This window comes from Amblyomma mixtum, chromosome 3, assembly GCF_055824585.1.
Source record: "Amblyomma mixtum isolate Tamu chromosome 3, ASM5582458v1, whole genome shotgun sequence".
NCBI classification, from domain to species: domain Eukaryota; kingdom Metazoa; phylum Arthropoda; class Arachnida; order Ixodida; family Ixodidae; genus Amblyomma; species Amblyomma mixtum.
Genome location: NC_143014.1, coordinates 311102831 through 311116339, shown reverse-complemented (window position 1 = coordinate 311116339; position 13509 = coordinate 311102831). Strand labels below are relative to the sequence as shown.

Genomic DNA, 13509 nt, shown 5'->3' with positions numbered 1-13509 from the left:
GTCGCCAAAGGCACGCGCACTCCAGAGGCGCCGCGTGCAGGTGGCTCCAGGGACCGCCGAACGGTGGGAACGGCGTCTCCAACCGCAACCTTGTTAAACGGGATGCGGTAGCATGGAGAGCCAGAAAGAAGAGGCCAGTGATGGCGTCCCCGGAGGAACCTGCACTCCAGAGGCGCGTAGAAGCGGCTCCAGAGGCCAGGGCGGATGCAGGTACTACCGAACCGTGGGAACGGCGACTCGAATCGCAGCGAGCAGCTCGGCCGGCTCATCGCAAAAGGTAAGCCGAGGAACGACTGCTAGAACATTGCGGTGCTACTTGGATTTTCAAGCTTATAAGTAGATAAGCAAGCCGAAACAAGGGCGAATGTGCGAGAGCACCCGAGTCGCGTTTAGCTTAACCAGGTAAATCGGGTGCAACTTTTAACGCGAAAGCGAGCCTGTGTCTTCGGCGTCGGCGGCGTCGGCCGTGAGCGAAAAATCAAAGAAGCAATAACAAATAACACCAAGTAGGAAATTGGTGGAGTTGGGGAATCGAACCAGGGTATCTGGAGTGCGAGACCAGCACGCTAACCCCTCCGCCACGCCAGCACGGTGGTTTGGAATGAACAACGGCGCGTCTAGTGAATGCGGTGTCTTCGTTCACTCCCATCTTCCTTCCTTCTCTTACGGCGCGGTTCAGGTGTCCACCGAGATAAACGAGACAGATACTCCGCCATTTCCTTTCCTCAAAGACCAATTTACCGACGAGCAAGGCGTCGCGCCGAACGGGCGATGGCGTTCTGTGGACTCCGCAAGACGCTGTCGCGTTCCACTCTTAAAGGCGAAGCTTAGGCTTTCTCCAAATTTTTGTTTTTCGTGTCTGGATTAACAAACTGTCGTTCCTTCCGACAGTGGAGCAGGTGTGCACGACTACCGCAGTCGGCATGTTTCGGGGCACAGGAAAAAATACGTAGTCACTCGTGTCTTCGATAGTAGACTTAGGCATGAAATGCTTTGCAGTACCGGTGTAGCACTGTCTAGGATGGGCTACACATAGCGCTAGCCGCATTCTTGAAATAGGCTGCATCCAGGTAATGCCTCGCCACAGTACGAAGGACTGTCGGCCTCGTTGAAGCGCCGAACGAGCCAGAGACGCATGTGCTCATGAGTAAATGACACCGGCCTGCAAGTTTACTGTGTCCCAGTCAAAGTAAGGCATGCTCTGAGGCCTCGCTTCACCCAAATACTACTATGCCATCCGCGTCTTGCTTCACTTTTTATTTTTTTTTTAAATAAACCACTACCATCACCCACTTTGCACCGTCTTCAGTTCTTTTTTTTTTTCGGCGAAAGCTTTCACTGCGCTAGGTAAAGCTAGTATCGCGGTGGCCCCAAGTTTCACCTTTAAATGGCCTTGAGCTTCGAAAGCAAAGGAAAGGAGCATAACTGACCCCCTGCGAGAGTGGACACCTTAGTCGCGCTTTAAGCTACGGGACCGATGGAGCGCGAGCTTCGAACGCAAAGGAAAGGCACAGAACTGCCCTCTTGGAACAGTGGACGCCTGAATCGCGCTTTGAGGTGCGTGGGGTGGTGAGAGAGAGATGCGCGCTGCATGTGTTGGCATTGACAACGTTGTGGCAGAAACCCGGCACTGAAGCCATACGCCCTCGGCGTTCATTGAGTTCATTGGCGTCGGCGCTGACAGCGTTTTGAAGCGAAAAGTTTCACTAGGATAGTCAACACCGGGTCTGGCGTATGCTCCGTGATCAGAATTAGCCACTGCTGGGCGTGCGCAGAACCGAGGGACGTCACAGAAGAGGCGCAGATGGTCGGAGCGGCCGCCGCCGCAACCGCTGCAACTGTCATATCGCGGTGGACACCCGAACCGCGCCGTAAGAAAAGGAAAATGAAAAGAAAATTCCTTTTAAGGAAAGCAAACGACGCCTGTCTCTCTCATATCTCGGTGCATACCCGAACAGTGCCGCGCCGTGAGGGCCTTAAGGAAAATGAAATGAAATGAAAATTGCGTTTAAGGAAAGGAAATGCCCGTCTCTCACATCTTGCTGTACACCCGAAAGCAGTGACGTCACCCCCGGCACAAATAAAAAAATAAATAAAAGACAAGCAGTGCGTGAGGAAACTCTCATATCTCGGTGGACACCCGAACCGCGCCGTAAGGGAAGGAAAATGAAAAGAAAATTGGTTTTAAGGAAAGGAAACGACGCCTTTCTCTGTCATATCTCGGTGGATACCTTGAACCACACCGTAAAGGAAACTGAAATGAAATGGCAATTGCTGTTAAGGAAAGCAAATGCCTGTGTCTCATATCTTGGTACACACCCGAAAGAAATGCACACCACAGTACATGTCTCTAAAGCAACCTTCTAAGACAGCACCGTATTCACTACAAACGCGTCTCCTCCTCCGCCTCGCCGCAGCTTTTCGCTTGGAGATATCCAGGCTTAACCTGAGCTAAGCCACAGCCAATTTTTACACTCCGATGATTTTAAGGAAAGGAAGTGCGCATAACTGGCTCCAGTGTACGCCTGAATCGCGCTTTAAGGTGCGTGGGGGTAGGTGATAGAGATGTGGTCTGCATGCTTTAGCGCCGACAACTTTGTGGAAGACACGCGGCACTGCAGCAATAAGCCGCTGCGTTCATGGGGTAAGCAAACTAGATCTCGCGACCAACCATTAACTGCCACCTGCCAGGATGGCAGGGTGGGCGCGCTGCGTATCCAGTGTCCGGAACGCACTCACTGTTACAGACGCTAAGCGGCGTATAGTTGCCCGATACGCCATAGCTTTCGCTCTTAACCAGGTTCAGCAGTAGTTCAACCGCAGCTTTTTTTTTTTTTGCGGACGTCCCGCGTCGGCTCATTGCTGGGGCGCACACAAACTTAACCTTGACGTTTGAATCACTTCCATAGAGCAGGCACCGCGGCTTGCTAACCAAGGGGTGATGATATCCGCTGTAACACGCAGAGCGCTACGCGCTGCCGCCAGTAACCCCGATCTTCACCGTGGATGCTGCAGAGCTTTCAAAGGCTCTCGTGCTTCGCTTCCGCTCGCTGCGCGCCCGTCTCTTAGTTCGCTCCAAGTTGCATGCCACCGCGACAAAGTTTCGGAAAGTTCATGTTCTCCCTTGGGTTCGTCGCGGCTCCTGGACAATGTCTGGCGAGAACAGGAGCTCGGGGCATTTCATGCTTGAACGCAGTTGGGTTCTACTCTCGGGAAGTGACTTCACCGCATACGCGATCGCTTTCTGCCGGGCAAGCGGGCAGGTGGCACGCGCAAGGAAGGAAATAGATACGTACTACTATCGCGTTCAGTATGAGCTACCCCGCGCAAGCTCCCGGGCAGGCACTGTAGCACGGTGTAGCTCATAGCGCGACGCGCTGCCGAGTAAGCGGGCCTTCAGCGCTGCGCCCTTCCCGTCGCAGATACTCCCGTGTGCGATGCATCTCGACGAATATTGCACCGTGATAAGGAACAAGGATCCCATGTGGCCCGAACCACCGATCGGAGACAAACTAAGCGGCGTATCTCGAAAAGGACGAAAAACGCATCACCATGATAATGGGGGCGGCAACGAATCTGAACCAGCACACTCGCATTCGCCAGGCAACAGTAGTTTTTAGTTTATACCCCATAAAAATTTGTTCTTACAACTTCGACCGCGCTACAACGGAGCAGCGCACTTACCGACGCAGCTCCTGCAAAGGTAAACGTCGGCGTCGATGTGGTCACATGTGAAATGGCGCTCGAACCTTCGATGTGAATCTATTCCCCGCAGTCATCGTGCGATAAGGCGCTGCACATGACGTGGCCACGGAACCAGCGACAACAGACGCCATCACAGCACACAGCGGCTGCGACGAGTGGTGCTGCCAGCAGAGCGTCTAGTGCAGACATGGCTCCCGGAGCGCCGGATGTGGGAGGTGACGAGGGCTCCCCTGCCGCCCTGCAGGCGGCCTGCAGCTCGTCCGGGCCCTTTTCAGCCGTGAGCGATGCCATTTCTATTACTTTTGTTTGCATATTGTCTTCAATGTTGGGCGACCTAAGAGCGGTCAGGTCAAGAGTGTCAACTGTGATTGCTCAGGAAGTGCGGGCGCAGTTTTAACCCTCTGTCGGATACCTGCGGCCCGGTTTGGGGTGCGATACAGCGCGGTCCCCTCCGCCCGCGTCTTTCCGCGCTGCTGTGTGCGTTTTATTTAGCTGTCCAGTAATAGCGAGCTCGCGTCTTCTTCGATGGCTTACTGAGAGGCGACTGTTGTTTTAATCGCTGTTCGAATGCGCTCGAGCAGCGCCAGTAACAAACACCGCCTTCTAGGCGTTTGCGGGGCGTTGGTCGTTGCTTCAGTGCCGCGTAACGTTCTCAAGAAATGAGTCCCCGTGGGCGCTGCGCGCATCGAAGAGCTCTATGAACGGGCGAATAAAGGGCAGCTGCACAGGCGGCGTGTTTTATGTATGCAGTGCCCTTTCTGGCGCCATGTCGTGGAAAATCCGATAGCTCGAGTTTCCTCTCGTCGACGTCGTCCGTGCACGCCCGTCAGGGTGACGCGGCCCCTATGGCGAAAGGAGCGCCGAAGGCTGTGCAGTAGCTTGGTTTCTGCGAAAGTGATCCTGCTGTTTTTTTTTTTCGAATTTCAGTGTTTTGCTGTTTCCACACTACATATGAGCGGCAGTTCCTTCGCATGGTATGTACAGCTGCAACGGAAAAAGAATGGCACAAGTGAATCATGACCGGAGCGAAAAAATCGCGACACGCGGCGCTATTGTTGCCGAGTACGCCGATAGCGAGAGTGCCAGGAACATTCCATTTCCTAAAGTGGGGGTGGCCGGCAGAAAGCAGCCCACCTAGACATTCGCCCATCAGAAATGCAACATCTTAAACGAATGCCTGTAGATGCACGTCTTATCAGCCAAACCATGAGCTAAGGCGGCTAAGCACATAATTTCGTTTTATTTTTTTTTTTTTGCGCTGGCGTTGCGAGCAACGTTATCTTTATCACCGTTTTCCTTTAAAAGTGGACTGGGGAAGCACTGTCAAAAATAATGTGTGGCAGCGCCTGCTTTCGGATGGGTTGCTTTCTGTCGGCCACCCCCACTCTGGAAAGTGGAATGTGCCAGGTACTCTCGCTATCTGCGCATACGGCTACAATAGCGCCGCGTCTCGCAATTTTTCCGCTCCGGTCATGAGTCACTTGTGCTAATCTTTTTCCGTTGCAGCTGTACCTAGTAAGTGTGGATAAATATTTCGGGTGCAGCTAGTTCACGAGGCTACTTTATAATTCTCGTAATCGTCTAAAGCAACAAGAGTAATCCTGGAACAATTAACTTAAAATGTGAAAACGAAAACGCACCAGAGACAGAGCCCCTCGCAAAACGACGCTAACAGGTGTATTGGTGTATCAGGATGTTTCACCTCAGGTGTTCTACACTTTTTAAAGGTAGGCATTGTGGGTTAGAGCGCTTTTTTTTTTTCGGCACAGCATTGCCAGCGATGTAGCGCAACGGATGTGCTAACTGGTATTCTGATGGATTGATATTCATTAGGCAACTTACTACCTATGACTGTTAGTTTCCTTGTTTATTCCGAGGCGTGTCGCACACCATAAGTAATATCCGTTTCAGTTTTCAGAAAAACGCAGTTACCCTCTGCGCTGCAGCCCAACAAATTCTGGCTAGATGGCGCCAAAATACACGCGCTTTCTAGAAGCTTGCAGGCCAAGTAACCCTTCCAGTGCACGTAAGGTGGAAATAGCCAAAATTTGTTGGGCCATAGAGCCGAGGGTATTCAAAATCTAAGAACTGATATGGCCATTACTATAGGTGGGCTACACGCCTCTGGAATAGACTAACAGTAATACTTAATTATGAACCCAAGTTAACCAGCCTACTCGGCACGCTTAGCTGTATTCTGATGCGCTACACCGCTGACAATGTTATGCAGAAGAAAGCGCACTTCTAACTCGGCACCGCATGTCGGAAATAATCGGGGACTGCGTGAAAACAATCAAACAAAACAAAGAACCATATCAGCACACATGCATGCATACCGTGATAATGCATGCAACTCTGGTCATACATACCTTTGTTGCTTTAAATTATACGAGTGTGCTAACTTCAGTACAAAACTAGACATGGTGAAAAAAACTATGCGAGACTACATGCGCAATAAACATTGGTAATGCTTTAAAGGGGGCTGGCTGGTTGTCCATGTTAATATAGATAACTAACTTCTTTGAAAGCATTATTGTCGTTAGTCGTGGGGTCCGCGATATTGCTTAACAGCGCCTCGCATTATAGGCCCTCCTCCAGCAAATCATCTCTTTGGCAATATAGGCTGGGTGCATGGCTGACAACTGCGCCGTCATGCTCCTGCAAGCGACCCACTGCAGTGTGGTTCAACCCTGTTCCCGTACTGTCTGCATTACTCGACGCTTATCAGATGGTCTATCTTGTTAGCGTGCATGCACCCCTGTGGTAGCACTCCCCAAGACATATTTGCGACACATCTAACAACGCCTTGATATGCTGGCGAACTACTTGGGAAACGGAGCGTACTCCATTACGCCTGCGCAGATACTTGTAAGCGCTTGTATCGCACGCTGTTAGCTGCAAAGGTACTACAAGACAAGCTGGCCGGCGAATAGAATGAAAACGCCACTTTTCACGAAGCAGACGGTGCGGGTAAGCGAGCAGCGCGTAGGCGCTGGAAGTGCCACCTTTATATACACTCCATCCCGTAACTAACTTGCAGCACTACCAAAGGCAGGCTCCTCAGCCAATCAGGAGATCGCGTTAAACGTGCTCTTTCGCGCCTAGTCGTCTGCGTGTCGTCTGCTCGCGGCGTACACAGATATGGTTAGAAAAAAGTATAAATCGACGATGTCTACATACCATAAGCGTATGCACGCTTACGAATGCTGGACGCAAGCATTTTGCTGGGTGTTACGCCGTATGTCACATTCGCTCGTTTGGTTAAGCGCAAGCAAACGGAGACGCAATGAGTTCGGCCTAGTTTCGCCATTTGGTTGCAATAACAGGAAGTATTTTTGTCAACAAACCGACGCCCCTCTTTAGGACTAGAAGCGGCAGTTAAGTTCTTAAAGCGGCACTTTAAAGCGGCAGGCTCGTCTCTCTAAATAAAAAATAAAGCAAATTTATCGTAATACATTTTGTTATAGGGGAGATGAGACGAAGGGAAAGCCATGTTTCCCCAATTAGGGCCAGCGAACGTGCTGAAAACGACGAATTCAGTCAGGCTAGGGGTGTGCTGCTTCGAAGGGCGCCGTCATTTTGGAAAAGATGTTTTAGGGCACGCAAGAGTCGCGCGCAATAAACTCTGGAAATAGCGTACGTTAAAGTTCGATATGAAATGGCGCTCGGCGCATGCGCACTTTAAAGCGCACTCTCCCATATGCCCGTATGCCTGTACCGGGTGTTTTTTTTTTTTTAGAAGGTCCAAAATTTTTTAAAAAAAAGGTAAATTGCTTTAGATTTATTTTAGCACTGGGGCTAAACTGGAGGCTACGGCGGGCGCCAGGCAAGAGGAAAACTGCTTTAATTAGTTCGCTGATTAACTAAATATGTTAATAAACTTTTCTAAATTTTGTTTTAGGGGGTATGTTGTATTCGCAGAATTGTAGATCGTCCTCTAAACAGTCCAACCGAGAAAAAACAATTTTAATTAAAAAATTTTTCACGCACGTTACGAGGCGCGAAAAAGTCACCCTGGTGGGCATCTTCACACCGTAACTCAGCGGTGGGAGCGCCTCTGACGTATTCACTCCGCCCTGCGCTTCGCGTCACGCGTCCCGGACTGGCGGCCTGCGCTATCGCTGCTTCGCTCCGCGGCCTCACGGAATGCCGCATTGGAACAAAAACGCACTGGCAAAAAGCGCAGGGCGGAGCGAACTACGTCACAGGCGCTCACAGACGCTATTAGTGTGAAGCTGCCTAGCAGGGTGTCTTTTTCTTGCTTCGTAACGCGCGCAAAAAAATTTCTCATTAAATTTTTTTTTCTTGGCTGGACTGTTTGGAAGACGATCTCCAATCCTGCGAATACAACATACTCCCTAAAATAAAAATTATAAGAGTTAATTAACGTATTCAGTTAATCAGCGAACTAATTAAAGTAGTTTTCCTCTTACCTGGCGTCCGCCGTAGCCCTCAGTATAGCCCCAGGGTTAAAATAAATCTAAAGGAATTTACCTTTCTTTAAAAATTTTGGACCTTCTAAAAAAACACCCGGTATTATACCAGCACTATATTCCGCAGCGTCAGAACGTTGCCTGCGCACTCATCGCAGTTTTGGGAGTGCTGCGCGGGCCTTTTGCTTTTCACTTGCTTTTCAGGACGGTTGACACTTTGACTGTTAACCAGCTTAATACGCGTCTCATTAGGCGGATGCTCAATCAGTCGTGTCCTCATTTGCATTGCAGCCTTCCTTGAAAACTCGCTGGACGCTTTCGAGCTTCGCCAAGCACTTGCACCAGGAGGCACCGTCGCACTTCCCGTCCTCCGATGCCGTCCTGGAGAGCGTTCGAGCCGCGGAGGTGCAGTTGCGGGCCGCGGGTGTGGAACTGTCTCGTCCGTGCAGCTTCGCGCAAGGCGGCGGCGCGTGCTGGGCGCATCACCATCGAGAGTCCTGGAACGATGTCTTGACCTATCATGGCCCCGAACTGCTGGAGGCGTCCGAAGGCGGCACCATGTCCCTGAGGACCCTTAGGCTACCGGGGCGCGTCCAGCTTGAGCCGCAGCAGACGCTGACTTCCATGTGCCTGGTCCTATGGCTGCTCTACGAGCACCGATGCATCACGTCGGCGACGCTCAACGCTGGAGTGATCGCTCCGCACCACGTGGCCCTTTTCTACCGGCTGCTCCGCTTTCATGAGGGCTACATCAGCGTCGGTGTGCAGGCGGACCACGCTGAGCCGGCGGGCGCCTGGCGCTGCCACGTCTTCGACGCCCTGCAGAGCGCCCGTCATCTGCACTCTCTGCACCTCTCTGCGCTGCGCCTCAACGAGCCGCAGAGTGACAGCCTGTGCGCAGTGCTCGCGGGAAATCCCGGCCTCTCGGTGCTCGTCCTTCGCGGCGTCGCCGTGGACTTGATTGCTGCCGTGAACCTCTTCAACGGTCTGACGTTTCTCAAGAAGCTGGAAGAACTAGAATTCGAGGCGACCGTGGATGAAGAGCAGGACGGGTACGACGAGGCCGCCGCCATACTGCTGCACACTACAGTTCGCAGGCTGAAGCTGACGTTGGCCTGCTGCATGACCAAGTTTTTCGACCAGCTCTGGGACAATCTTACGCTCCAGGAGCTGGAATTAGGCCACCCGGTTTCAGATGTGCAATCCTTGACCGCTCTGGCAACGTCGCTTGTAACAAACCGAATAATGAGCTGCCTAAAAATGATCATCCGCGTAGACTGTGAAAATGGCTACGACGACTTTTGCCAGGCACTCGCCAAAATTGTCTCCAAGAACCGGAGACTAGAGGTGCTCGACCTGTCGGGTACCACGTTTTATGGTGGCCAGGCCATCCAGGCGCTGAGCGACTCGCTGCGCCACAACTACACTCTCGATGAGGTGCATTTGCACGACAGCGACTTGACTTGCGCCGACGTTCTCCGGCTCTTGGATGGCCTCGCCGCCAACGCTACTGTGCGGGAGCTGTGTTTCGGTGCCGTGAACGACTCGCCAGCTGCGCGGGCCTTAGTGTTGAAATGCAAGGTATACAAGGATCTCTTGACCCGCACGACCTTTGTCTGGACAGACGACGAGATCCCCATTCTGGCCGGCCGCATGGTGCGCCTTCCGCTGCGGAAGCTTTACCTGCGCGGACAAGACGCCTGGCCGGAGGATGTCGGGCGAGTGCTGAGTCTTCTCCCCGAGTTCCAGATGTCTCTGAACACCCTGTACATCGATGCGCCGGGGGAGATCACAGTCGAAGGGGCCGAGAGTCTTTCGACTCTCTTCGAGATCAGCAGCGTGCTTCGCAAGGTGTGCGTACTTTACGACACGAAGCAGGAATCCTCGCTGGCTATGCTCGAAGGCCTCGCGGACTCCACGAGCATCACCGTATTCGCCTTCGGACGCTGGTACCTCGGCGGGATGGCGTCGGTGGCCTTCCGAACGGCGCTGATGCGCAACAAGAGCCTCCTGCAACTGGACGTGCACCGGTTTGAAGGCGAATGCGTGCACTCCGAGTTCGAGGAGCGCTTTGAGGACGCCGTGGCCACCAGCGCCAGCCTCGTAGCCGTGCGCCGCTTCCGCAACGGCCAAGAGGTGCGGGCTGAGACGCTGCACGCTGGCATGCGGTCGGCGCTGCGCAAGAACGAGGCGGCCTTGCGTCACACGCTTGACGTCATCCTTTGCAAAGGCCTGGCGGAGCCAGCCTCGTACGCGTACCACAAACTTCGCTCCTGTGACGCTCGGGGCTCCTACTTCAGCGACTGCACGGCTAGCTGGCCGACGTGCGCGACGCTTCAGGAGATCTACGACGCCGTGAGGCACCCTCTGCGTCTCTTGAGCCTCGAGTTCGAATCACGGTTTGATGAAGAGTCGGAGCGTGACTTGCATGCCGAGTTCCAATGTTTGTACGACAAGTGCCGGCGCAAGATCGACGAGCGCATCTCGACTTCAGTGTGACCATGCTTCGCGCGGACTGTCTTCTGCGTCCGCGTTGCTCTGGAGACAATTTCGCGCACTTCATTCAGCCCCCGCTTCGCTTCCGCCTTCGGTCGGAAGTCGCATTTGTGTGTGTTGCGTTTTTTTTTTACTTTGACATTTCTTGCGTCATTGCATGTTGCTAGCCGCTATTGGGTGACAAAGCACTTGTTTCCCCATAAAGGTGTGCAAGTTCAAACAACTGCCTTTTCGACCAAGAATGAGCATCCGTATTTGTCTTCCATTTTGTGCATTCATTTGATTTTTGATTGGCCTTTAAAAACGCGGGACGCTTTTAGCACGCTTTTTACAAGCATGCTTTTTACAAGCATGCTGTGGGGCGGCATAGCTCTGACCGATTCTGAATAAATTTTACTGATTTCAGCGTTTGCGTCTGATTTTCTTTGACCCTGTCGCACTAGCCGCGGGTCATGTCCCCGAGAGATCTACCTTCCCATATTTTCTCCTTGCCGACTGAAAGGGCAGGCCGCAGCAGAGTAAACCCCAGAGACGGACCTGTTACACACAGCACAGGTGGCGGTGGAAAACATTTGAGGCTATTTACAGGAGAGAGTAGGGACTGGCCTTAAGGGCCAGCCCCTGCAAAATCTAGTAGGCGTCCCTAGTCTGAGCCCTGTGGCTACCGCGGCAGCTCGGGCCCTATCCATGAGAGCGGCACAAAGTGTTTTCTCAACTGTATACTCGTTCTTGTTGCCGTTGGGATTCATAACTGTACGCTAAAGGCGACATTATGGATGTGAGCTTTCTGTTTTCTCGGCCCTTTTCTCAGTGCAGTCTGTCGAAAGGGCACTCTCAGATCGGTCGTTCTATTCCCGGCACTCTCGAAGAGGTTCGTCATTCGGGACGTTTTTCCGTGGTAGGGGAAAGGCGAAACCAACTAAAATGATGCTGAATGGAAATGCTGGACACACTATTCTGTATTCTGCTGCGTCATTTTACTATGTTCAGCATCGCCAATGGTATTCCACTGACTGGCCCATCGTTCAGCTTTGTTGCTTCACCCAGCACCGAGAACAGATTACTCGGGACACAAAGAGTGCACACCAGTTTGTTAATACAACAAAAGGAAAGCTGACGGCGATGCACTTCATTCACCATCGAGAGGCAATGGAACGCCGGGAAGATGAAGTTTCTTACTTGGCTTGGCTATTGTGTGGCATAGACCATGGATTTAGCTAGCCGTACTCCCGAGGCAAACTTCGAAAAAATATACTGTAAAGTTTCCGTGCCGGCCTAACGCCGAACTTGCACTTGCGTTAAATATATTGAAGTGGAAAACTCAGTACAGAAATAAATTGCGCTCAGAGGAGAGCATCAACGGCGCAACTACCAATTGCGAAGTACAATCTACGTTTTCGGCCTAACACTAGCCAAGCCAAATACGAAACGTAATCGCGGCATTCCCGCGGTGGATGTAGTGTTCAAGAAACTCTCATAGACTGTGGTGCCAGCTTTTCCTGTAGGGGATATTTAGGAACTCCATGGTGTAAACCGCTGATCTCCACTAGGTGGCTGAGTGCCGCTTTCCGAGCGCGAGTGAAGCCACAGGAAGTTGGACGGCTTGTTCCGGAAGTGAATAGGTTTGAGCATGTTGGTAGTTTCATCGTTACATTAAAGACGGCACGGAAGTACGATGGGACAAGGACGAGACAAGCGACAGAACAAGCGCTAACCATGGCCGGTTGATGAGCAACGCTCAAGCGGCCATGCGCTAACTTTCAACTAAGCTTCGCTTTGAACATTCAAAGGCCGGTCTCGACGCGCATGCTCGCTCTCTCTCTCTTCGGCTCGGGAACTGTGACGCGCGCTGAATTCCGGCGCGACGCTCCGGTCGTAGCAACCAGGGTGAGGCCGTGGGGGAGTGCGTTCTCCCGCTACACTTTACTCCCGCCTCTCGTCCCGTCCGGCCTCGGAGTTTCCCTCGGCCCTACCGTGGGCCAACGTTCGCTCGTAACCGAGCTGGTGAGTCGGACGTCCTCGATTCCTTGGCACATTTTGTTGCTAGCTGGCGTTATTGTTGTTATAGCAATAAATGCCTCTTTGTGTCAGCCAGTGTTGTTCCTCGTCCTTGGCGCTTGTCCTGTCTTTTGCGTGTTCTGGTCCTCGTTTTCTTGCGCCATTGTATCCTTCTACGACGTCTGTTCACCAACTAGCTCAAACTAAAGTCTCGTTCCTTTGTTCCCTGGGAGCAAGGCCGGCCGGGGTCGGCGTGCGCTCGGTAGCGCGCGCTATCACGGGGTGGGGTTCCGGCGGTATTGAACTGTGTCAGCCGCGGTTAATCGGGGAGAACGTATTTATCCCCCCTATTAAAACCTCACAAAGCTTACTTGAAAGTTGGTACTTATCTTGTCTCGTCCCATCGTGCTTCCGCGCTGTTTTCCACGTAACGTTGTCCGGAAGTCTGGTGTCTGCTCTGCATTTCACTGGAGAAAGTTGCGTCTTCCGTCCTTTCGTTTGCCTTTCAAGGCGATAGCCTTTAATGCCTCATGTTGTCGTTCGTTAGCAGAGGGTGTCACACCTTTGGCAGCGTTTAACTCGTGTTAACTCGGGAACTAAAAAAGATAGAACACAAATGGTTGCTTCAAATAGAGGAGAAAAAGTGAACCTAGAAGCCGTTTGATGACTGCAGATTAATTAATTAATTAATTAATTATAGGCAAAATTGTCGAAATAGCGCGGATGTCGATATAGCCACGGGAACGGTGTTACGTCACATCCACCAGAAGTCGTCACGGCATAGTGAAAATTGACACAGAATGGTCGGAAAAACGTCGGATTTGAGTCAAATTAGATGAAAAAATGTGTAATTAAGCGTAATTAACATTAAAGATCC

The 13509-nt window shown here is 52.0% G+C and overlaps 1 protein-coding gene across 1 annotated transcript; it reads left to right on the top strand.

The window, feature by feature from the left end:
- Positions 1-3847: 3847 nt before the first annotated feature.
- On the top strand, positions 3848-11005 carry LOC149355597 (uncharacterized). The gene is made up of 2 exons (XM_089577671.1): positions 3848-3982; positions 8430-11005. Exons 1-2 carry the CDS (start codon positions 3893-3895, stop codon positions 10635-10637), a joined length of 2298 nt encoding a protein of 765 aa, XP_089433797.1. The 5' UTR covers positions 3848-3892; the 3' UTR covers positions 10638-11005.
- The last annotated feature ends 2504 nt before the right edge of the window (positions 11006-13509 follow it).